This window comes from Triturus cristatus, chromosome 8 (genome assembly GCF_964204655.1).
Source record: "Triturus cristatus chromosome 8, aTriCri1.1, whole genome shotgun sequence".
Classification (NCBI taxonomy): domain Eukaryota; kingdom Metazoa; phylum Chordata; class Amphibia; order Caudata; family Salamandridae; genus Triturus; species Triturus cristatus.
Genome location: NC_140591.1, coordinates 1,072,844,908 through 1,072,872,155, shown reverse-complemented (window position 1 = coordinate 1,072,872,155; position 27,248 = coordinate 1,072,844,908). Strand labels below are relative to the sequence as shown.

The following is a 27,248-nucleotide window of genomic DNA, read 5'->3' as shown; positions in this document are numbered from 1 at the left end:
TAGATATCTGTGAATCCATGACAGTAGCACCTCGCACTTTTTCATAAACTTAGCAGTCCTCGGAGGAAAATGTGTATTAACAGAACTTGTGTTAAGAAGAACGAGTCTCTGCCGGAGAAGCCGGTTCGAATTTTGATAGACTAGAAAGTTGGCAGATGTCAGGCTTCCTGCCACGATTATAGGGTACAGGAATCGACACCTAGCAGGCCAGACGATGGAAATTTACAGGAACACCCACAGAAACCTGCACCACAGCAATGATTAATAAATTAGTAACGCACACCGACATAAGAGTTAATAGACATCAATCATACAGCGACCGATAAAAGCATTTCCCCGACTACTCGGTGGTTGGGAGAGAGAACGAAGTGTGTAAATGTCTTCCCTACTAACTCTCTAAGATTTTGTTTTTCTTGTGCTCATTCAAAGATAACATGCGGTCATCGGAAGAGAGGGGTCGGACGTGACGCACAGCCTGGCTGCGGACCATGGAACATCTATGGCATCGACCAAGGGGGAGCCACGGAGCAAAAGGATGCGGGACGAGGCACCATTCTCAGCATAGAAAACAATAGAACGAAGGGCTATCCCGAAGCCCCCTGCTCGCTGATCAACTCGTGCCTGAAGTCCCAACCCGTCGAGCCTAATTGGTGAGCCCAGTGCTGAAAGATTCTGCTCTCCTTGGTCCACTTTTGATCCGACCCCACTCCACCCCCTCTTCCCTTGGCCTCCCAAAGCACCCCTATTTTTGACATTGACTTTACAAAAGAAAAATGAGAAGCGGGTACCCCGTCTCAAGGTACCTATGATAAGACCAGTCAAGGGACAGGACAGAACTGGACTGTGATCCAAGAGCAAAGGATGATCACACCCTGCCACGCGAAAAATCTGGATTTGAGCTGGACCTTAGCTCCACCGCCGGTGCTCAACAGTGCCAACGAAAGAAGAAGAGAGAGCTTACCAGTGATGGCTCACTGCAATAAGACACTGGAAAGAAGAAACCCCCTGACTGTAACTCATGTTGAGTTGTATTCCTCTCCCAACTACTTTTTGATTTGACTATCTCCCAATCAAGTTTCCAAGATCTTTTATCGGTCGCTTCCAACTGCACACTAAATAAATGAGGAAACATTAGCTTATTATAAATGACAATTGTATAGCATCAACCATACACATGACTATGCTGTTTAGCTTGATCCACACGAAGTCTAGGCCTTAAATAATGAGCGTAATTATCCCTTGTTTTACCGAACCCTTTTCAAGTATCGAGTTTGTGTTCAAGCAAGTTTCCCTCCACCTATCTCCGTGTCTGATATATGACGCAGCTGATGTAATTCTGTATACGCTACCTCCTCGACTGTCACGTCAACCACATGTAACTATGTACAATTGTGTCAGATTGCTCCCGCCCGTCCTAAGACTCTGTATTTTTAAAACAGGAACGCATGAAAACATTTATGATATTATGGCTAAAAGGTTAACGAAGGTGAATGTCGGCCAGACAAGCTGGCTAGATATGTTGAAAAGGGAAGACTGTTAAAAATCTGGTTTGCGATGTCAACATAATCGGCGCCATCTTGTCCCCTCTCAGACCCGCATGCTCCCTCAAGCAGTAGCCATTTTTGAAAGCGCCATGGCCCCTCTGCCCCTCGCCGATCACCAGCGCGTTCCCTAGGCGCTGCAAACACCCCCCCCCACGCGCGCCGGCCACCCCCGCTCTCTCATACATGGGCCATAAAACCCTCTCCTTCTGCACGACCCTGCCATGGAACCACATCCCACGCCTTACCGACATCACTTACATGGTCATACATCCTTTCGGTAACCCCTTCCTCCACGCCTGATCGTCCGAACTGATCCCAGGCCATCACCTAGCCCTGCGGACGCAGTTTTATTGCCCCTACTGTAAAGGAAACACCCCACATCAAAGGGATTACAGTAGATCAAGGCCCCCCACCCCCTGAGACCCGACCAGTCGCGCACACACCCCCGGGAATTGGCGGAATGTCCAGCTGTGTGATAGCCATCTCCTACTGTGTGTGGGGTGGGGACTTCCACTGTAGATATGTGTGGGAACGAGCTTAAAGTGGGGATTCTGAGGATGTTCTTTCATGTATCAAAGCGATCTCAAGAATGTGCCATGTATGATAAACCTGCAATAAAGTCATAAACCTGTGTATAAGAGGCCAGGCCTCAGAGATGTGGTTAGAGCACCTCGTGACGATACCTTGCTGTCTGATCTGATGTGTTCTCCTCCGGAGAGAATAAAACTTTGTTTCCTGCCTTCCAGTCTCCGGCGCCTGCCTCTTTTTGTTGGTTAATCATCGAATGGTATAAAAGGAGATTTCCGCCGGGCAATACTTGAAAGGTTATCAACTGCCTCTACCATTTAACACTCATCACATCAAACCCACACTGATGCCAGTGTGGGATTTAATGAAAAATGCGCATCTTAAAGATGCCCCCTGAAAAACGACCTAACTCTTGTGTCCTGGCTGAGTGGCTGCTCACCAGCTGCCACCACCAGACAGGTTTCTGGACCCTTGGGTCGAGAGCCTGCTGCTCTCGGCGGTCTGAAACAATGCACATCTTGGGATGAGGTGCCAAGCCTCCTCCCCCAGGATGGCCAGAGTCCACGAAGGGGAAGCTTAAAAGGCTTGCTGCCTTTTTGAGCTACCCCAGGCCTTTGCTTCTTCCAGCAACTGTCCCCCACCGTTTCTGACCCCCACTATGGGCGGGAAAACACAGTGAGGAAGGTAGGTGTGCCCACCGTTGCCAACCCCACCCCTCAGGTGGTGGAGGCGAGGTGAAGAAATGTCTGTCCCCACCATCTACCCGATTGCTGGACCCAGCCAACCAGAGAGAGCCATATGCCCCCCTCCCACTGGTGGGTGGCGTAATTGGGGGTATACCTACCCTCATGGAAGGGACCCTTTGTTCCCAACCTTTACCTACCTCGAACAGCCCTAAATCTAGATTTTAGGGGTTACCCTGAACCATGCCTCCTCAGACAAGATTCGACCAGAAGAAGGACCGAAGAAGCTGTGCTTAAACTAAGAAAAGGCTGCTGATTTGGCCCCAGCCCTACTGGCCTGTCTGCACCTCGAACCTGCTCCAGTGAAATCCCGGTGTGTCCTGCAGCCAGCAGCCCTCAAGAACACAAAGGACCTGTCCTGCCTACCAAACCTAAGACTTGGTCTCCCGTGAGCACCGGATTTACCCGCCCACAGACTCTGGCCAAAACCGCCGAGTTTGAGTGGCCCAACACCACGAGGAGGTCTCCCCAGCGATCCTGACCAGAGATCTGGAGATGTTTGACCTGCCTCAAATCTCCCAACGACAACTGCAGTCTTTCTGGAGGATCCCCCCTGACCGCGACCGGAGCTGGTAAGAAAACCCGATACCTAAAGACACCCCTGGACCCGACTTCCCACGGCCTTGGGTGGCCAACTCGACGGTGTCCTTGCATTCCCAGGCATCCCAGCTTACCTCTCCAACCTTTGGTCATCTCCAGAAGATCTTCGTCTCCGAGCCTACAGTGTTTGTTGCAACCGGAGAATCCCATTGAAAACAACAGGGCACCTGATGCCAAAACTGCACCCTTCACCCAGCCGCCCCTGCGCCGCTGCTGGGGGTACTTTAGTTGCTAACTCGGATGTCCCTTTGCCCTGAGCTTTGCTCCCACAACCTTGTGGCCTGCTCGAGAGCAGCCACGAACCGGAGGCCCCCTATCCCCATTGGATAACATTGGGCTTCAGCAGTCTGCACCCGGCTGCCCTAGTGCCCCTGAGGGCGTTGCAAGAGTGCATCCTTGACCTTGGGGTAATCCTGGTTCTAACCCCAGAATACCAACTCCCACAAATAACTGCTTACCTGTAAACCGATAACTCCATTTCCTCCCATAGGATTGCATTGACTGCTTTTCTTGAAACTTTTTTTTAAGTGTGGAGTTGGTTTGCATGGAATATTGAAAAACTGCAAATGTACAAAAACTGATTTACTTACCTTTTTCCTAGGAAATGTCCCTGTGTGATTTCTAGGCATACCACACTGAGTAGAAAAAGTAACTTACAAAGTAATCTAAAAATAAACATTCAAAGTAATCTGTAAAATAACTGAAAAGTAATTTTGAAATATGACATACCTGTAATTCAACCAATTGCATTTGAACCTGCATTCAACTGTAAAACATTTTATACGATTTTCCAATTATTTCACTTACCTGCACCAGGCTTGGCTTGGTTCTAGAAATAAAATAATAATATTTTTGATACAAACAAATTGGTCTCAGTTCAGATCTTTGAGTGTGTGACATCATTTGATGCCCGAGTGTGTACACCAAATGCTTAACACTACCCTTTGATAAAGCCGTACTGCTCGCCCACATTACCACAAATGGAGAGTAAGGTGCTATCTACTTTTACCTCTGCCTACCTTTGGAGTTCCACTAGACTCTGTGCACACTATACCTCATTTTGGTATAGTATATACAGATCCAGCTTCCTACACACACTCACCCATTAAGCTACTGACACACCCAGCTATTATCCTATACAGCTACTCACACATACTCGCCCATACAGCCTCTCAACAGAGCCACTCCCTCACCCATACAACCACTCACACACCCACACAACCACTTACATACCTATTCACAAATCCATACAACCACTCACACAGCCACTAACTCGCCCATACAGTCACTGACACGCCCACTCACCTACCCACACAGCCACCACTCGCACACCCACCCATACAGTCACTGACACACCCACCAATACAGCCACTAAGTCATCCCCAACCACAGCTACTCAGACACCCACTTACACACCCATACAGCCACTTACACACCCACTCCCACACCTGTACAGTCACTCGGACAACCACTCACGGATGCACACAGTCATAGAGCCACTCACATAAACTGTCAAAAAAATAAGGAATCGCTCAGTAGTACACAAAGTATACTAATTCAACTTTTGTGGTACCTTAGTATACACGTTTAACACACAAAAACCTTTAGAAAACACTCACAATCACTGGATAATGTCATGAGTGATGTAATATGTGAGGTCATAAGCAGTGCATGGCGATGGTAAAGTTAGCTCAGATAACTATAACTGCTGAATTGCATTGGGTTTATACTTGTGAAACTAAGACTAACTATAACATCCCTGTAACCTTTGTTTTTTTTCAGTGGAAAAAAAACACAACCCCCCCCCCCAGCTGAGAGGCTAGTCTCTCTCTAATCACTACTACGTGCACCTGTCATCCAAGAGGGAGGGCTGAGCAAACAGGCCAGTCCCTCCCTACATCGTACTATGCACAACTGTCATTCCAGAGACGGGTGTCAGCCGAGAGGCGAGTCCATCTGCACACCCGTCATCTGAGAAATAGGTCTCAGTGAAGAGGCCAGTCCCTCCATATACCCTACTATGCACACCTGTTATCCAGGACTGAGGACTGAAAGGAAAGGACAGTCCCTTCCCAATCCCAACTATGCACACCCATCATCCACGAGAGGGTTTGCAGCAAAGAGGCTAGTCCCTCCACGCACCCTCCTATGCACACCTGTAATCTGAGTGAGAGATCCCAGTGGACAGACAAGTCTGAAAGGAGAGGCCTGTCCATCCCCACATCTGTCATCTGAGGGAGGGGTCTGAAAGGAGTGACCAGACCCTCCCTGCTCCCTACTGGGCATACCAGTCATCTGAGAGAGGAGTCTGAAAGGAGAGGCCAGTCCGTGCCCACACCAAACTGCACACACCCTTCATCAGAGAGAGAACTGTCTGAAAGGAGTGACCAGTCTCTCCCCACACCAGATTACGCACACCCACCATCTGAAAGAGGGGTCTGAAAGGAGAGCCCAGTCCCTCCCCACACCCCACTATGCACACCAGTCATCTGAGAAGGGGTTCTAAAAAGAGAGACCAGTCCCTGCCCACTCCCTACAATGCATCCCCATCATCTGAGAGAGGTGTCTGAAAGGAGAGCCCAGTCCCTCCCCACACCATACTACACACATCCGCCATCTGAGAAAGAGGTCTGAAAGGACAGGCCAGGCCCTCCCCACACCGTACAGGCCAGGCCCTCCCCACACCATACAGGCCAGGCCCTCCCCACACCGTACAGGCTCGGCCCTCCCCACACCGTACATACCAGGCCCTGCACAGCGGATGTTGCATTTACATATGGTAATTAAGTATTAGTTTAGATTTTTTTTTTTTTAAACAAAGGTTAAATTAACGTTATCGTTAGGTGAATTTTGTCAGTGTTAACGTTTTGGACAAAAAAAATAAAAGCAGAGAAATTCGCAAGTTCTAGTTTGCAGCAATAACTATACTTTGAGGCCCCGCCATGCACTGCAAATGACCTCACATGTGGCATCACTCATGACATTCTATGACCTAATTTATGACATCACTGGTGACATCTCAGATGATGACATTGATGACATCACTGACATCATCCAACCTTCTTTTGTACACATTGCTCTATAAACGGGTATACCATTAGAGATATGAAAGTAAGTGCAAAATAGCTAAGAAGAATATGAAGAAATTTTACTGCTATCATACCTACAACCACCATAAATAAGTAAGTTTGTGTTATTTGCAACATTAACCATATACCATACACTTCATGGGTAGCCAACTTCATTTTGACTATTAACCACTTATGAAAGGGTAACCTATCCTGCACACAGTGTGCAATCTGTATACAGCGGTTAAGGGACAACCAAGTTCCTCCAAATACTCAAGCCCTGTAACATAACTAATACCCTACTTCCTTGCAGTCTTTACCTGTATCAAACCCTTGGCAGTCACCAAACCTACACTAAGAAATGAAATGGAAATTAGTAGAAAAGTGGATACTGTTAAGACTGTTTACTTTGTGGAGGGAGTTTATTCTGTACCACACTGTTTGCAGTATTTCTTGTGAAATACACCACAAGATATTAAAACGTATCTACTAAGAACTTTGTACACTCAATGCAAAACGTGTCCAAAGAGTGACTATTCACTTAAAATAACCAAGGTCTGAAGGTTCTAAGGATCATACTACCTGCAGCCTTTATAGTGTGGTGAAAACTTCACAGACCATCTTCTGTTGCAACACAAACACATGTACATATGTTAGTACCTGGTGCACACAGTCTTCTGTGCTAAGTAGAGATTGTCCTACTATGATGATTCTGTCCAGTAACTTAAGACTGCTTACAATAATTAGTATGTTGTACGTACAGTCTTTGCACTGCTAGAAACATTTTCTGCAGCGCCAAAAACTTGTGTGAAACATGAACACAAGTCTGTTGCTGCACACACAGTTCGTCTTCGATACAAATGTTTATAACATGGTGCATTATGAGCACAAGTTTTTTGTAAATACTTAGACCCATTAGCTGGACCCAGGCTGTACAGAATTAGGTAGACAAGTAATATGGTACTTACCCGCCACAAAGTAAACTATAAAACAAAGTAGCATACTCATTGGATGAAGTCATGAGTGATGTCATTTGACATGTCATAAGTGATGTCTTAGAACATGTCATGAGTGATGTCATTTATGAGGTCATAAGCAGTGCATGGCGGGGGCACAAATTCTAGTTTGCACCGCTAACTATAACTGTTTTGTTTTTGTTCAGAATGTTTGTTGTCACCAACGGATTCACCTAACTATAACATTACTTTAACCTTTGTTTTTTTTCCAGTGACTTTTTAAAGTTAAAAAAGAAAAGAAAAACTGATCTTTTTATCAGACCTAACTATGTTACTTTAACCTTTTGTTTGTTTCAGTGAATATGTATATTATTTTTTTACAGAAAAAGGTGACATGGAAACAAATAGTGCATTTTCATTTTTGTTAAAGACTTAGGAATTCAACATTTTAGGTAGTTGTATGTGGTTATAGTATTTGGTAAAAAGCTGGTAATTGTGGCTGTGTATTAAAGTGGTGTTATCACCCTTCAATAAGAGAGGAAAGAGAAGTACCACATGGGAAATAGCAGCACAAGCTTTCCTAACACAAAACAGATACTACAAAGGCAGCAGCAGTACAGACTAATATCTTTCTGGTAACAACTTTGAGTTAATTCAAAATGAGAACCATTTTATACTGTGCAACTGGGTTTTGTGGGTAAGCTTCTGGGGATGGGTAGTGACTGTAATGATGGGCGAGTGGCTAATTGGATGAATGAAAATCAATTCAGTGGATGGCTTGTTATCAGTAGTTGAGTGTGTCATGGATGTAAATGAATGGTGTTTGTTGGTATATAGATAAAAGATGGATTGCGCCAGGTGGGTGTTTGTTGAGGTACCCTTCACCTCTCCCATCTTCCATGGGTACCCTCAACTCAGATTGCCTCCTCTAACGCTATTCTGTTTTACAGACCCCAAAGCCCTTCTCCCTGTAAGTGAATTAAGGTGTCATTAACAATGTGTCATGACAGTTTGTGTAATGTTTCTGCTTATGTCTGGCATTTTCCTTTGATATTTACAGAAAGAGAAATACCATACCCATCTAGCTGTTATGTACTTGGAGGAAGTCCAACGGCTAAAATCCTTGGCTTTGGAGAATTGTGAAGAATTGGTTGAATGTCAAACAAAACTTCGTAGTTTACTTCAACAGTCTGATCTCTACAGGGTTCACCTTCTGTTAGGTATGAGCTCATTTTTTCAAGTTTTATGTACATGTAGAAAAAACTGTTTTTAATGTAGGTTTGGGGGTGGCAATATTGAACTATTTTGTTGGACTCTAAAAGGGATTCTCCAACACTGAATCTTTCATAGATTTACATGCTTGAATATTCCCAATTGTTGAGCTGAAAATCACATTTTTGTATGTTTTAACAAAGCGATGTCCCTCCCTTAAACTCAAATAACATTGAAACCAAACATAGACTACATGTAGTTCATTCACCTCATTATGTGACCTGTACTCTGGCCAGTGAAGCGAAAGGACTCCAAGTTCCAACTCCCATGCTAAGCTCCTCAGATTTAGCAGCATAAATCCTCTTTTAGATTCAGATGCTGTGCATTATTGTGCTCTCTAGTGGTTACGTCCAGAAGTTTTTAAAAAGTTACAAAGCTTTAGTTTGTGTTGACCATAAACTCACAGTACCCCGAAACATGCCCTCCATTCTTTCTTTTGCTGGGAGTGTAGCAACGAGCTCTCCAAAGAAGTTGCAACGGTTTCCGTCAAAGATCAACAAATATTGCAATGAAATAGACGATTCGCTATTGAGGATATCAGGTTTTCGGGTTAGAGTCTTCGACTAGGTCGGAGTATGTATTTCCTTGAAGTTTTATAGCATGAGTAGTCTATTCAAGTTCTTCTCTAACTACAACAGTAGGTTTGCTACTAATGATGAACACCTGGTATGTATGTTTTATTTTCCTGGAGCCCATATGCCTGAAGTCTGTTAAGCTTTCTCTTTGTTCATGCCAAAGACTCAAATAACATAGACATGGCTATATTGCCATACTGGATTAAGATGTATTCGCCAGGAGAATCGATGCTTTCCAGGCAAAAGAGACTATCTCCAAACATGAAGGCAATCGGATTGACTTCATAGGAAAAATAAATATGTTGAGGCAAAAGAAGAACATCAAACAGATTCTGATTTTGATGAAATTGGCTCTTATTCAACCATGGCACAAGGTTCACTCCCTGAAACGAATTTAGATACTCTAATACAGCACAAACCCACTGTGCCTCAAACAAAGGGTTTTCAGAGCTACACGAAAGATCCCAAACTTTCAAATAAGACTACTTATAATATGTTTGAATTTAAGTAAAGATTGAGTAAGTAGAAATCTTCAACATGTATAACTTCAGTTGAAGGAAAGCATAACATAACCCATCCAAATGCAGATAAACAAAGAATCACCTGGAGTGAAAAGCCAAAGGTATTGCGTCGACTCCTTGAAGATAGTGGAGATCAGATGGGGCAAGATGAGACCTTGACCTTGAATGTAAGACAGGACTTTTCAAAGGTATCGATTTCAGAGAATGTGTCCTCAAAAGATGAACAGGATACAGCAAGATTGACTACCCCAGAAGATAGAAAACGAGCTCAGAGGACGTTGACAGTCAAAGATAAGCAACAGAAATAGAAACATTCTGTCTCAAAAAAGACAAACAAGAAATGATGAGATTATTGTCTTTAAAAGACTGAAGTCTGAGATAGAGAGGCAATATAAGTTTAACGTTAAATTCATCTACTTCGAAGGAGAAAAATAAAATAAAACTCAGCCTAAAAATAGAACACTTACCATAAAAGGAAAAACAATCAAGGAGACCATATCACACTAAAACCAGTGGACATAGGAAGACCCAGGGAAGATTAAGAAAAGCTAAAACAAAGAGAAAAATTAGACCTACTTCTGTAGATAAAATTGGAAAATATCCAGAGGACATTTTGCATATGACATTCAGAATAGAGAAGTCCCAACCTACTAAACCATCCCCACCAGATTACATCCATATGTATAAGGTGTACATAAGAGCAGCAGATACCTTTGGTGTCCTAATGGAAGTGAAATAGGGGCAGTGCTGTTTTTTTGTCAAATCTTAAAGAGAAATTGGTACTTGCCAATCATTCAAGCAGTTTTATAGCAAGGTTGAGAAGTATTCAAAAACGTGCTACTTTTAGAGCAGGGATCCCCAGAATCTAAAAGAAATGCAAACCATACTGCAGGACGTCCCCCAATACATTACATCACATGCGGAACCAGACTCTTATTGTCGGCGCAGCCAGGAAAAGTGCCCAGTCCACAAGCATGCATGGCCAACCACCAGTTGGAGAAACTAAAAGATTAGAGGCAGTGGTCCGAAGAAAGGACTCATAAGCAGGCATGCAAAAGATCATTGCAAACTCAAATGCCCTGCTTAATAGATGTATGCCATGGTAAGACAATGGAGATGAACTTAAGCAATTTCAAGAAAAATACCAAAAGAGAAGACCAAATAGTTGCATTTCTGTGCTTAAAACAGTCTATAGACAGTGGTTATTAGGAACAGATTTCAGAAAGCATTCCTTGTTAAGAATTTTATGTGTTAGAAATGTTTTTGGTCCAGTAGCAGATCAAGATCTGGAACAAATGAAAAATACCCATGATACTGTAAAGGCAATTGAGGGGGATGGGTGGTTGGGGAGGGGGTGCATGCAAATGAGGTTTTCCTTTTGTACGGATAACCTATTAGTGAGTAATGGGCAAGGTGGATTTCCCCTTCACTACTGGGCAACAAACACAGATTATGAGTAATAGTTAACAGGATAGTCCCAGTGGCAGTACACAATCTATTTGCTGCGAAGGGAAAACAAGATGTTGAAGCAGTAGAGTTCCCCTTCCAACAAATGTCTTTTTAGTGGTGCCCCAGTACATATAGCACTAGTGGGAGGCCAAATAAAGGACTACTTACACAACCGTCCACCTGAACAGCCAAATGGAAATGAAACATTTTAAAGTTCCGATACTCCATAGAATTTCTTTTCTGTAAAAAAAATCTTACGAATCTTCCAAAGAAACAAAAATGCAAAAACGGACAGTTAGAAGTAGTAGAGCAAGATGTAAAAGTACTATGAATGAAAGATACATTATAAGAGATACTGCCCCATTAAAGGCAGGACTTGACTTTGAGACCCATATTTGGCCTAGGTTTTGTAAAAAAGATTATCAAGCAAAAACATTTCAAGTGACAGCTTCACTCTAAATCTTACCACAGTTGGAAAAGATCAACTACTTGGCATTGATAGAGCTGAAAGATATTTACTTTCATATACAAATATATACAAATGCATCCTGTTAACTGGAAATAGCTCATTATTGTGATGATGGGTTCTCAGTACCAATTTATGGATCAACCAATTGGTTTAAAGTCTCCACCAAGGGTCTTTACAGAGACACTGGTGATGGTGGCAGCCCATCTCAAGAGAGGAGGAATTCTTGTGTACCCTTACCTGGAGGACTGGCTAGTCCAGGCGAGTTATTTCCATCAATATTATCAGAACCTTCAGATGTTAGTGGACTTACTCTACTGATTGTTGGTTCACAGTGAGCGTGAAATAATCCCCACCATTTACTCAGAGGCAGAATAATTCTCTGGGGTCAACAATTGACACAGAATTGACATTGATGATGAAAGTGAATTATTGTATGGGGTGGGCCGCACCACCTCAAAGAATAACAAAACTAACTTGTTAGGTTGACCCCTAAAGTCACAAAATTAACCAAAGCTCAATCTCCTCGTAGCCATGGCTCAGAGTACATACGCTTATGTTAGGACAGTGTGTAAAGTATTTATGCAGTACCAAAACAGTAATAAAGTCAAAACACCAACCAATAAAACTCCCACACCAAAATAGAAAAATAGAGTATAATTCAATTAACAAAATGAGACAAAAAAGACAAACTCAATAAGGGTAACCAGATAAATGCTTTTTAAAAGTTTTAAGTAAAAATAACATCAACAAGTACTAAGCCCAATGATAGTATATGGAAGCGGTAGGCCAGGACCTATGACTGATTTTAGGCCGACCATGATGAAGCGCGGGTTGGATATACAAAGTGGTTTCGTCCCAGTCGAAGATTTTACTTTCTGACTTAGTCTTTTTTTATGACTCTCAAAATCCTCCTGCGGGGCAAGCCTGAAGCTGTATTGGGCTGTATGAACTTGCATCAAAATCAGTCACATTTTCTTCTCGGTCCCCCTGGCAGGGGTCTTGGAAGTCCAAAAATGGTCTTAATCCCAACTTTTCTAGGTTTCTGAAGCAGCTCCTCTAGGTCAGCTCTAAGTCTCCCAGGACCTCAGGGACATCACTAAGGAGGCAGGACTCAGCCCAACTGAGGACACCAGTAAAGTCCAGTCTATATCCAGTACTGTTACGGTCAGGTAAATGGCCTCTTGCAGTTTGTTGTGCCCCTGTAGCCACACAGTAGGTCAGCAAGCTGACCCTTGTCGCTGATTACTTTGTCTTGGGTAAAGGAGATGAACAAGACCAGACCTTCAGGGCTCCTCTCAGGTCACTGACACCAGATCCAGTCTCTTCTGATCTTCTGCGGGTCACAAAAGTGTTCTATAGAAGTTGCCTTAGGATGCCACATTTTTGGTTGGCACTAGCTAGTGGGTGGGGGTGATTCCTGGCTGCTCCATAATTAAAGGGTTAAAAGTTCCCAATGGTAACCCTACTCTCTGTTTCTGAAAACAATCCCTCAGTTCACCTCACTCCTAAAATCCAAGGTGGGTAAATGCTTCTTCCCTTGTGCAGAGCTGGTGTGGCAAGGGAACTGAGCAGGCCTCTCCCCAGTGTCCACTACAGATCTGTTGGGGTAGCTTCCATCCCACAGTGTTTGGTGCCAGCCCAGCTAGTGTGGGCCTTGGGGAAATGGTTTTCCCTTCTAGACCTCTCCCTACACTAAACTATGAATGGGTTGGTGTTACCTCTGTCCCTTTCAAGTTAATGAAGTTCCTCGGTCCACCCACCTGTCCTTCTTGGCCTGATAGGGATCACATGCCCCATGCCCAGTCCATCCCGTCACTGGGCCTAAGCCATTGTTATGCTCTGGGAGTAGTTTAGACAACTCTTTAAGATCAAGCTCTTGCTGGGCAGCTGCTGCCAGGCTAATACAAATTAGCCTCCTAGAGCTTCAGGCAGGGAAAAGGTAACTTCTAAAAGTTCAGTTTCCTGAGCTTATTTATTAACAAGCTAACTAAACCAATCAATTGTATTTTAATGAATACGACAATTAGTCTTTAAATTAATGTTGGCCGTTTCCTCCAAAAGTTACAGATAAAAGGTTATAAATCTGTACTTTGACATTTTCTAGGATTCAACTACATATCTGTTAGCGGAAAACGTTTTGGGGTCTACTCACTAGAGGAGCATTGCAACTTTAATTTCACACATGCTCCGCTTATAAATATCAGACACCTTACGGTGTGGGTGACAAGGTGTACTTGGGTTGACTTATTAATATTTAAAAACGGGGTTTCCTGCCTGTCAAAAAGGGTTATGTTGACAGGTTTGACAACCAGTATTTAGGCTGTTGCAGTTCGGCTACATATGATAGGCCTGAAGCCATGTTTTATAGGCCAGACCTGTCACCATAGGTGCTACAGATCACAGGTTGGATTTAACTTCAAAGGCCTGGCTGTATTTCCTACACTATATACATGGGACTTATGGGTAAGTTAAATATGTAAAACGGGGTTAACCATGTGTAAACTGGGGGCACTTCCCTACAGCAGGGGAGAAAAGTGCACAGAGTTAAAGAAAAAACATCAACAATGGAGTCCAAAAAAGGCATAAGACCTGGGGTTACCATATAGAAAAGGCACATTTTCAACAGTTGGTATAGCCCATTCAGATGAGTGTTGCACTGCAGGAACAATTCTGAGCCTGTCTGTCGCAGTGGACTCCAGGTGTGGGCATTAAGCCTTCAGAAATGGTAAATATAAACTCAAAGACTTTGGATGTTTTGCCATTGTCTCCTCAGCATTCCACCTCCAAAATGGCTTTGTTCCTTTTTGACGAAGTCCTTGTCAATGAAGGCAAATCTTCATGCTCTAAGAAACACTACAAAACCTCTAATGACTCCTCGATAGCTGCACTGTGTGTACCTGCAGCCATGCATGCCTTCTTGATGACAAAAATACCTTTGTCAAAGGCTCGAACCTCATCCAGTCCCACTGAGGAGCTGGCCGACGACAGCCATATTTTTGAGGCTGAAAATGTCATCCTTTTTTGTTTTGTTTATAATACTTTATTTTGGTCAATAATACAGTATAGTTGTGTAGGCCAACATAGACACAGCACCACAAATTCATTGAAATCAAATAAAAACATGTAATAAATATTGTTTAAAAATTGTTTATAAAGAAAATTATTTTTATTTTTTTTATTTTACGGAGCGTGAACTTGACCCGAAGGTATCTGGTATCAGAGCGCTTTACGTAGCACCAGTTGCGTTACATGAGGACACATTAATTTTTGTTAGACACAGGGAGATTAAGGGATTTGCCCAGAATCGCAAGATGTTCAGCGTTCTTGCCGAGTCTCGAACCCAGTTCCCCAGATTCAAGGTCGACCGCCCTAGCCATTAGACTAACTCCTCTCCCCTATCTCTCAACTATCATAATGTCAGGATAATTCAAGAATTTTCTCTCTGCCTAAATGAATATGGTCCTCATCAGAAGACAAAAGCGAAGCCTACACTTCAGCAATACATATAAAGTGGATACCACATCAAGAAGTAGGTGTCAACATCTGACCTTGGAAATATCTTCGTTATAGTGTAGCCAACCCGATTCCGGTGCAACTACTGTTTGGGCCTATTCTCTATCAGTAAGGACAGGAGAAGACATTATTTTCCACCAGATTGGACAGATGCTCTCAAGGAACTTGGCAATTGAGAAGACAGTTGGGTAGTGTCTGCCTTACATATTCTCAGGACTATCCTAAGTTTGCAATTCCCAAGGAGCGGCATAGGGGAACTATCCAATGCTTGCACTGGTTATGTTAATATGGGCAGAAAAACAATAGGTTATAGTCTCTTCATAGTCTTCTCTGCATGCAGGACAGAGTTTACTCCCCACCACCCCCCCCTAATTACCCTTCCATTTGGCTGGGAATGAAGCAAGGGTAAGGGCACCCCGCCTAAACCTAATAAAAAAGAGCTTTAGTAAAGGGTGGGTTAATCACATCCATATAAGCCTCAGGAGCAGAGAAGGGCTTAAACTCAAGGAAACATTCTGTTAAGTACCCCAAACCTTGCTGGTTAATCGGCTTCAACTCCTCATGCTCCCAATAAAGGGACTTCAGATTTTTGGCAGAGGATAATACAATGGTGGTTGGGTCCAGACAATACTTTAACAGGCTCAATAAATAAAGGGTCAGCTTCACAAATTTCAGCCAAGATAACGTCACCCCACCCTTTTGTCTATCCAGAATATCTCTAAGGCTCGCCCTATAATTTGACCATACATGTAGCCAGTAAAGCAGTGGTTTAAGAAGCACCAAGGGTGAAATGGACTGAAAACCTAGATCTTGTTTAAAAACCAGAGGTACTTTGGAGGAGTTGAGGGCTGCCCTAAAAAAAATACTTGAATCTGTTACCATAGCCTCAAAGTTCAGCACCATGGGCTGCAGCAACTGCTGCTTTGGCTCTCCAACCTTCTAAGAGTGGAGAGACCGGATGAAAAGAGGTCTTGTTTGCTAATCTCAAAATAGTTGCCGCCCTGTGGTTTAGTACGCGTGTACTTCTCTTCCAGGGTATCCTCATCAATAGTCATAAGCACTGAATATTCCCACCCATGTGTGGGGACCCCGGAGAATAATAAAAAATATATATGATAAAAACATATATATAAACAGATATATATATCAATAATTTTTTCCCATACCACTCTTCAACTTCGAGGGCCAAGTCTCCAGTGACGTTAGAGAAGTGTCTGGTGTCGAGACAATATCCTCCGCCGACGACCCTTCAGCGACAGTCAGCGTCAAGACACAGGTCGTCGGAACACCAACGATCGACGTTGAGGCAAGGGTTTCCGTCTGCGTCAGCAAAGCGTTCGACATCGAGGCATGGGTCTCCGGCGATTTTGCAACCGACGTCGAGACGGAGTCCTCCGTCGAAGGAAAGACGTTCGACATCGAGGCAGGCGTCTCCGTCGAAGAGAAGACGATCGACGTCGAGGCAGGGCCCTCCGTCGATGAGAAGACTATCGACGTCGAGGCAGAGGTCTCCGCCAGGAACGGGAAGGTCAACTTCGAGACGGAGATCTCCGTCGCAGACGACGTTAAGGCAGAAGTCTCCGTCAGTGTCAGTTCCTGTAAGCCTTTCTCCGTCTCCATCATCGACGTCGAGAGCAGGCTCCCACCGTTCCATCTCCAAGTCTGGATCTCCGGGGGTGGTGATTTCGACATCAAGTAACCAGACCTCTCCCTCTGGGCATCAACGTTCAGTTGAAAGGTCTCATCTGGATGGACGTAAATATCCTTCCACACGTCGCTCTCCTGTAAGAGCAGAGAGGACAACATCTATTCACCTCTCACCCAGATGGATGCGACCTCTGCACCACTGGGCTGATCCTACACAATCAGCAGGCGCTCGGCGCGATTCGAGCCCTCTTCACAGGTCTCCTCTGGCTCGCCTGGTACAGGCAGCGGATCTCTCTCCGCCAAGAGATAGAGCCCGCACTCGCACTCCTGCACCTTCCTCCAGGAGGAGATCAAGACCACGCAGCAGAAGGAAAAGGTGCAGATCTCCAACCTTTTCCACCTCCTCAACACACTCCTCAAAAAGAGACTACTCGCCCACCCTTACCGACAGTCCACCGTCGAGGATCTCTCCGGTGGGCGATGTTGGCACATTCCAAGACGTGCTTTCCAGGGGAGCTAACACGCTGAACATTCCTATGCCAACTCAGCAGAGCTCGTCGTCAGTAATTTTCGAAACTTTACACCAGAGGGCTGCTTCTCGACCATTACTTCCATTGGTACCGGGGCTCCTCCAGCCGGTTATGGACATCTTCCTCATGCCGGCAACCCTCAAAGGGGGGGGGGGGACCCTTTGTTGCTAAAGTCCGATCCACCACCGGTCTCTGTGATTATCGCTGCGGCTAGGAAGACTCACTCAGTGGCCTCCTCATCTACATTACCATCAGACTAGGAGAGCAAGATACAGGATTCGTGGGGGAGCAAAGTATGTGGCACGTCCGCCTCCATGGGGCTACACTCACAGCCAATTCCTACGCCCACGGGATTTGCGCCAGTAGGTCAACCGGGCTTCGCCTCACTGCACTGAAACCAGAAGGGCATTCCTGGATCCTCAATCTCCCTTTCTCCGGCTCATCTTTATTCGGTACTCACACGGATGAGGAAATGGCCCGGATGAAGACTGAGCTGGATTCCCTGAAGGCGGTGGGGATGTAGAAGAAAAATAGTTCTGTTGCCGCTACCGCCCTTATGATCGATCCTTCCAACAGAGGGTTCAAACCCCTCATTGGCAAAAACACCAAAACCAACAGGGTCAGCAAAAATCCCAGTATCAAGACCGTCGATCCTCCAGAAGAGGAACAAATCGCCAGTCCTCTACCTCCACGAAGACTCCAACCAAGCGATGAGTGCCTGCTTCCTCCATCACCGTCCACCACTTCAGTGGGGGCAAGTATTGCAAATCATCTACAAGAGTGGCAAGCTATCACAAAGGACCACAGGTGTTAGCTACGCTGCAGAATGGGTACTCTCTACGTTTTTGAGGTCGTCCGCCCTCGATCCCTTTGGTGCTATCATCGTGTCACCAGATCAACATGCTGCAAAGGGAAGTGGCGATCCTTCTAAGCAACTAATATGAAAAAGGAGAACACCGGGCACAAACTTGTTGCGTATCGACTCCCAATTGAATTAAATTAATTCCAACTAAACTGAAAAATTACATACATGTATGACAAACATACAACTACACATAATGGAACAAACAAACTTGTATATTTTTAGTACTTCTCTTTAATTAGTACAAAATCTGAATATATTTTGTGTTTTGATTTCTTATTTTTCAATAGATAAATTTCTCTGTGTGAACATATACATCTAAAGACCACAATAAGACAGCATGATTTCTATGCACATACAAAATAGTTGCTAAATAGTGAAAATTGAATCTGATTATAACATGATTAAATATATTACAGTGCATACTTGTCATACCATGATTAATTCTTAACAAACATCCAAAAAACAGTGAATATTTAAAAAAAAGCAGTGAATATATGTCATGTTCCGATTTTTACTCTATAGGCGGTAGATGAACACCAACAAGCAGTGTGTATATTTCATATTCAGATTTTACTCTATAGGCGGTAGGTAGACACAACGCGTTTCGGCTAGGCCTTCGTCAGGAACCCGCTCAGGTTTGTACACTCTTTGTTTTTTTGGGGGGAAATTATGCGCTATCCTGGCACACAGGGTGTATCTGTATCAATCGTGTATCACGATCATCTGTTTTGATCCTTATCTTTGGTCAAACTGATGAACCCAATGTATATTCTTCTTCAAATCACTGTTCTATAATGTTAATAGTTAAAAAAACGAGGCGTGGCATCTGGGAATAAAAAATAGTAGAAGATGGCATTTTCTACCCCTTCTTCAAATGAGGTATCGAATTAGAGGCCTGAATAGATGTTGTTTATATGATCTAGCTAGGATTGATCCTCTTCTTATTTTCGACAATCTCGTTTCTTCTATATACGTCAACCTAATCAAACAACCTCCTCCTTCTTAGCTTCCGCGTCCTCGTTTAGTTCGGCAAATCCCTCTAAGCAAGTCAGCCATAGAGAAGGTGCCAAAATCACAAAGAGGTTGAGGAGTCTATTCAAGATAATTATTGGTAAAGAAAAAAGGTCCAAAATCAGAATACAGGCCCATTCTGGATCTGCGAGCACTCAACAAATCCATCAAACTGGAGAAATTTTGCATGTTGGCTCTCCACCAAATATATCCTCATCTGCGACAAGGGGATTTGATGTGTTCGCTGGATCTGCAAGATGCCTACTTTCACATCCCGATAAGTCAGCATCACAGGCAATACCTACGATTCCTAGTCGGATCGTCCCACTATCAATTCAAAGTGCTGCCCTTCGGACTGAAGTCAGCTCCCCAAGTGTTCACGAAGTGCATGGCGGTAGTGGCAGCCACTCTGCGACGCAGAGGCATCTTTTTCTATCCTTACCTGGACGATTGGCTGCTGAGAGGTCCCTCTCCCCAGATTGTGAGGAACCATTTCCAGCAGTGCCTAGATCTTTGTCAACAACTGGGCCTCCATGTGAACCTCAAAATCGACACAGCAGCCCACACAGACTATCCACTACCTGGGGGCTATGATAGACTCCGAGCTAGGAAAAGTGTTTCCTTCGGAGGAGAGACAATTATCCACCACATAGAAAATCAGACCGATTTTAGGCGACAACCTGTCTTCGGTGCGTCAGATCGCCTCCCTGCTAGGGTGAAGGGCATCCTGCATTTTTCTGGTCCCCAATGCCAGGCTGAGAATGCCTCCTCTGCAGCAGAATCTGGAGAACAAATGGGATCAACGGACAAGACAGAATGGAAAGACAGAATCTGTCACACGCAGCCAGAGCATCAATCCTGTGGTGGATGAAGGACAACCTGAGAGTAGGGGTTCCGTTCCATCAAATTCCTCCTTCTCAGACTCTGATCACAGACTCATCCCTCCAAGGATGGGGGGCTCACATGGGGTCTCTCCAGACGCAAGGCCTATGGTCCTCAAAAGAGCAATTGTACCACATAAACATGTTGGAACTAAGAGCCGTTCATCTGGCTCTCAAGGCTTTCCTCCCTTCGATTCAGACGAGTTCCATCCTAGTATAGACGGACAATACCACCACCATGTACTACCTGAACAAACAGGCGGGAACTCGCTCAAGGACACTCTTTGGAGGCTCAGACCCTTTGGCACTGGCTCCTGGCAAGGAATCTATCTATCACAGCGGTCCACCTGCCGGCAGAGCAGAACTCTCAAGCGGATGCCCTCAGCCGACACTTCGAGGACCAGCAGGACTGGGTTTTCAACGACGAGGTGGTCTAAGACATTTTCCAGGCTTGGGGTCATCCAGGCATCGACCTGTTCGCTAACGACTAAAACACAAAATGCCAAGACTTTGCCTCAAGATACTACCGCCAGGATCAAAGGGGAACACCCTTTTGATCGACTGGTAAGGGGCATGTGTGTACGCCTTTCCACCCGTTCCTCTCATCCCGAAGGTGGTGACCAAGCTCTCACATTCAGACACTACGATGATCCTGATTGCTCCGGACTGGCCGAGGCAGTGGTGGTACCCGGACCTTCTGCATCTGTCAATATTCCCACAGAAGAGGCTGCCGTGCAGACCAGATCTGCTGTCCAAGATGAACGGGAGGATTCATCTCCCCAACCTTCCCTCACTAAACTTGGCAGCATGGCTCCTGAGACCCTCCAATATGGTCATTTAGGCCTTCCACAGGACTGCATGACCAGATTGACAGAAGCGAGGAGACCCTCCTCATATGCTTGTAAATGGAAGCGTTTTTATGTATGGTGTGTACAAAATCATTGAAATCCTACCAAGGGGCAGGAGGAAGTAATTTTGCCATACCTGCTTCATCTAGCCAGAGCAGGTTTAAAATTCTCGTCCATTAAGGTGCACCTAGCTGCTGTTACTGCATACAGGCGTTCCCCTTCTCAACCCTTGTTTTTCCAGCTACAGGTAGTGAAGGACTTCCTACAGGGTCTCAAGAAAGTCTACCCTCCGGTCCGAACCCCTTCCCCCCCCTTGGGACCTGAACTTGGTACTCTCAAAATTGATGGGTCCACCCTTTGAGCCTATCCACAAAGCAACCTTACAACACCTTACGTGGAAGGTAGCTTTCCTGGTGGCTATCACCTCAGCTCGTAGGGTGAACGAGATACAGAGTCACTGTTCAAAAGTACCCTACACAGTCTTCCACCTCAATAGAGTGGTCCTGAGAACTCCTCCCTCCTTCCTTCTGAAGGTTGTCTGATTTTCATGTAAACCAAACCATTTCTCTTCCGACCTTTTTCACTAATCCCTCCACTCCAGCTGAGAGGGCTCTACACTCAGTAGACCTGAAAAGGGTTTTGAAGTTTTATCTAGACAGGTTGAAGTCAATTAGAAAGTCTGATCACCTATTTATTAATTATGGTTCGGGACAGGTTTTCCAGCATCAAAGCGGTCCATCTCCAGATGGATAGTCTCATGCATCAAATTGGCTTACCAGTTAGAACAGAAGACTCTTTATCCCGCTCCCAAAGCTCATTCCACGAGAGAAAAAGCGGCTACGACTGCTTTTCTCAATAATGTTCCACTCTCCGAGATCTGTAAAGCAGCCACTTGGATATCAGTGCATTCATTTTCAAGACACTATTGTCTTGACTCAGATACCAGAGCGGACACCCAAGTAGGCCAAGCCTCCTTGAGGAATCTGTTCAACAGCTGATTTTTAGGTCTCTCCTACGCAGCGCGCAAGTGCTGCTTTGGTGTGACCTCTTGGAATCACTCTGTACTCTTTTGGAAACTCGTGCATGTACTGCACTGTTTCCAATGAGTACTCATTCATGTACAGCATTTACCTTGCGGGAGCGAGCAGCGGCGCCATCTGTTTGCAATTATCGCACCTGCCGCTGCTCGCTCCCGCAAGGTAAACGCTGTACATGGGCTTCCGGCCGCGCTCCACTGAAACCCCTTTGAGTGGTGCCCTCAGCGTCTACAGGCATCCAGTAAGCGCCCGCCGCTGCTCGCTCCCGCGTCGATTTAACTTTCGCGGCCGCGGTTGTCTTTCAGCCCTTGTTTTTTATTGTCTTGCCCGTCTTTGATGATTATGATGCGTATTGCTGCAGAAAGCAACATGGTCTCTTGTAGTTCTCGTCACGCTTAGCGTCCTTGGTTTCCAGGATGGCGGTAGTTGTTTATAGTTTCCAGACATGGGAGGCTGCCATTGCATGGGGGTGTTCTAGCCAGGCCATGCTGTCCTACGTTTTAGTTTTGATATTGGCTCTGGGGAGTTTAAGCACCGCCGCACAGAGCTCCCTGGCATGGCTGGACACGGGGCCCGAAACGGCAGAGGGAGACTTGGAGTTAGAGACAGTGGAGACCGGGATTGTTGACGTCTCACCCACTCCCGACCCTTCGAAGTTCCCCTATGCTTCATCCCCCCTTGACGTCACTCAAGCCCCTGGAGAACTCTCTTTGCCTATCCCCTTGGAGGACTGAGCAGCCCCTCCAGACTCCACCCAGAACGATGGAGTTCTCTTACCCCTTCTGGTCCGGGCAGTCCCTGGTTCTCCTCGCGCTGCGGTCTCCGTTCTTTAAGCACCTGTAACTAACAGTAGGTATCACTACCCTCCTGCTTGGACAACTTTTGCTGTGTGAAATAACTATCGAGGGATGCTGGGTAGACGACAGCCACTTGGCCGTAGTAATCCGTATTGGGCTGTACTATCCTTCTCCGCAGGGATAATAGATGTGTAGGCTGTCCGGTTTTAGGTTTATACCTATAATAACTGATAAAACCCCACCGAAAGGGAAAGAGCCATCACCAGTGTAAACATATAAACACTGAAAAAACACCTGCACAACCACAAACTAAATGCCATACAAAGAATGAAAAGGAGAGTGAAAGAGTATTTTTTTTCTTCCTTAAGGGGCCAATACAATGTAACTTTAAACTGTAACTGTAAAGCAGCAAGAAAGACTGGGCTAACATTATTCTGCTTGAGTTTTGTTGTTTAGGGATGTCGCTAAAATACTGTTTCTTCTTCCTTTTGCTTTTTTCAGTTTTGTGATCTTTGGTCTAAAGATGCAGGGTTTAGAAGCATGTTTTAGGTCTTGTTTAACTGCAGAGAATCAAGAAATGTCAAAATCATATTTGATATTTTGGCTGCGTTTGATTCTTCCACGGATAGGTAAAATGTCTGGCTTCATAAGAACCTTTCCCAATATGCGCCATCACATTTACCCACATAGAGTGGGTAAAAACCCTTGATATATCAGCCCGCAGTTTCTAGTGAGTCAGTATTGATAGTAGGTGAATTGCCAACACCTCAGGCTTTAAACATTCAAAGCAAGGTATATGTGAAAAGAGTGGTATCTCCAAGCATCTGGTTTAGTGGTGAAAACATGGCACCAGACTTTTGGAAAACATGGAACGCAGTGTCACTTGGAATGCTGCTGCTAAAAGGTTCTTTCCAAGTTCAAAAAAGATTGGAGTGATAGTGTTTGTATTTGCAGCGATTCAGCAACGTGTATGAAAAGGTTGCCTGATGACCTGTCAAAATCGATACCTGAGCTGAAGTGCTTTCCTGTAAGAGATCCTTGCTACTTGTTAGATGATATGCTGAAAGTATCTTTACTTTCTTCAGAGTTAATGAAGAATGCTATTGACTTTTTAGTCCATTCTGGTGCACTGTTTTGTTATGCACGGGAACTAAAACGCAAATATTTCTAATTTTGTGCTTTGTATGGCATCAAAGAAAGAGTCATCCCAACTGTGTCGCTTAGCTGATGGTTCTCAGCCCAAGAGGCTGTGAATGCGATATTTTCCATGTGGCAACCGTTTACAGAATTTTTGATAAGTGATAATTAGGTCTCCCGGTTTTATGGTATTTATTTTTGGGGCATTTCCGTCTGTATTTATCCATATTTTGTTTTGCTAATTTTATCTGTATTTATCCATATCTATTTATGGTTCTTTGAAAAAATGTTGCTGAAATTAGTATGTTTCCACATTTATTTAACTGGTAAATATGCACTCATACTTGAACGCCTACCATGTTTCAATGCTGTAAACACCTGCAAAGGATAAATCAATGCACTTAAAATGAAATATGCAAATTTCAGAATCAACTTTGTGCATATCTACTTCTGTTACAGCTTCTTTTCTAAAATTCCCTTCTTTTTTAGCCAACTACCTATCAATCCATACAGCCATAGGTCTGGCAGTCATGGCAGACAGTATTTAGAATTGCTCATAAAGCAACCCAATTTCTGTTTTTATTCACATTTAAAAATAAATACAGACAAGAAAATAAATGTTTTCAGTCAGTATTTATCTGTAAAAATCTGTAAAAAACGGAAAACAAGGAGCCTTAGTGATAATGCCAAAGGGAAGCAATGTGAGGATCTTTGGTCGCATATTGATAGTGATGTGAAAAAAATACACTACTGCATTCTTAGATTTTTACAGGAAAACATAACTGCTGTAGTGGACATACTAAAAAACTAGAGACTGAAAACACCCTTGTCTGCCAAGTGTTCAGCATAATTAGTGTAGATGTGAAACATCTCGAGAGTAGGCAGGGCGACACCTTTAGTGACTTTGGAACGGCAACATGTTTCATGTTGGAGTGCTAGCCACTTGGTAAGCAAAGCAATGTTGAGGAGCAATTCAGGATCTTTTATCTTATAATGTATGAAAAAAGGCTTGCAACGATGCATTGAAATGTCCCTTCACTAACCATGCATTGAAGTCAATGAAACCTCACTGTGGTGCTCTGTACAAGTTCTAGATCCCTTCCATAAAGGGGAATTTACTTTCAAACGTGCGGTTTCATTTTTGACCGCTTCAATAACTCTGAGGGCATAAGCGCCCAGGTCAAAGCAAATGTTGCAGAACCTGCCCAGAGAATCGTAATCTTCAAGTGCACCAGTATTGGCATGGAAAGCTAGGTCAGTGGCCAGAGTTAGCAAATTGTGTACTGGCTGTTTTGGCGTTGCCCGTCTCAACTGTCAATGTTGGTAGGGCCTTTTCACAGATCAAAGTTTACTTGGGAAGGAAAGATGGTGCGCACATGACCAAAGACTCACTGAAGAAGTATTGTATGGTGTACTTCAATAAGTTTGATTTGAAAAAATGTATTTGGATCTCGTATACACTGTACGCACACTGTTTATATACCGTGCACTATCGGTGCAGAAAGCAAGAAATAATAAAAGCAAAACTTTCCCTAATCACCAGAAAAACACTGTGTCTGTTGTTTTGAATGCCACGAAAATGTGTAACCACTGATTACCACTGTGAGGGCTCAAAAAAGTGCTACCACTGTAGCCTAGAGCTACAGTGCATGTGAGCGGGCGCGCGCGCCTCACTTTCGCGCCCGCTTTGATGTTCTCCGTGAGCCAGTTTTTTTTTCCTGTTTCTTACTTCTATGTAGTAATGGTGGCACCCGTGCGCCACCATTACTACAGAGCAGTAATAAACAGAAACAAGCATTTGCATAGCCAATAGGTCTCGCTTTTGGGAACTTATAAGTATTTAGTTATGCAACTGTTGCATGGCTAAACACTTAAAAGGTCCCAAAAGCGAGACCTATTGGCTATGCCAATGCTTAAGGTACTGAAATCACTTGAAAACACTGAAAAAACCCTGCCAGAATTTACCAAAAATAGAAACTGAAAACATGAAAGCCTATAGCTGTGTAATAAATTATAACAATACTTTTTTTTGGTACCTCCTCCACTACAGCATAAACCGTACATTTTAACAATGCTGTAGTTGTACGTGATTAGCCGTATCGGAACTTGTCAAGACAGCTGTAATGACTCACATTCTCATAATTTTTTTTTTTTTTTAAGGTGATACCATCGATCAGGGAACATGGCGGCTGACTAGGTCACGCCGCGAGCTCGTTTATCCCCGGCACCTCTGAATGACTTGATCTCCGGAGCCTTGTTCTAAATTAATGCCGCCTGATCCCCCGAACTCATTCTATCGGAAAACCAACTATCTGTGGTGCTGCGGGTGTCCTTCTGGCGCCGTTTGTTGGGGTGCCGCGTTTCTCGCTGTGCGGCTCGCTGCTGTGTGCTGGCGGGGGCTAAGCGAGTGCGTGTGCGACCGGCTCCTTACTGCTTCGCGTGACTGGTTTTCGGCTCGCGCTTCCTCGCTTTCTGCCCTCGCCTCCTGTGGCTTTGCTCTTCCGCTGGTTGTTGGCTTTGGTGCGGTTCGGAAGGGCGCCTGACGGTTTTCTGGCGTGTGGTCTCGGTTCGTGGGCCGGGCAGAGTCCTGTTGTCTCCGGCTGTTTTCGGTTGCTGTTTTGCCACTCTCCCATTGAGGGAGGTGGTGTCAAGTCCCGGTCGCTGGAGTTCATCGGCAGAAACCTGGAGCAAGAACTGTGGGGGCTGTGTGGAAGCCCTGTGGTTGCCTGTGGTGGGGGGAGACTCTTGCAGGCTGCTGCTGGAATTCGCTCGGACAGGCGCGCAGTCGCCAGGATCTCTCTGCGTGGAATACCAGGTACGATCTCCCGTAAGAGGAATCAACATTCTAGTAGTTGCAGCTTCACTGGTGTTAGTCCAAACCCAGGTTTTAGTTGTAGAAGTACCTGTTTTCTCGCTTCCTTACATCAAGAAGACTCTAAAAAACAGCACCTCTCAGAGCAGAGAGACTTGATACAAACTTTCTTGCCCCTTGATATCTTGGTTAAGAGTGCAAAGGGGTGTCACCACTTATCTCGACATATGACCCCCCGACGAGCCAAACGATCAAAAAAACTAAATAAGGGGGATAATAATGTGAGCGTCTCTTTAAACTCTCCATCTGAGAGAGGAAAAAAAGTTAAAACAGGTGTTCTGTCTACAATATCCTCAGTAATACCCTCTCAAGCACCTACCACTGACTCGGCTAGTGTATGTGCGACCACAGATAAAGGGCTCTCATCGCAGCATCATTTGCCTAC

The 27,248-nt window shown here is 44.6% G+C and overlaps 1 protein-coding gene across 1 annotated transcript in view; it reads left to right on the top strand.

Moving 5' to 3' along the window:
• Window positions 1-27,248, top strand: part of TGFBRAP1 (transforming growth factor beta receptor associated protein 1) — a 197,866-nt gene that overhangs the window by 135,073 nt on the left and 35,545 nt on the right. The window contains exon 9 of the mRNA XM_085622607.1: window positions 8,500-8,659. Within this exon, the coding sequence (XP_085478733.1) occupies window positions 8,500-8,659 (160 nt within the window). The remainder of the gene's footprint in view (window positions 1-8,499; window positions 8,660-27,248) is intronic.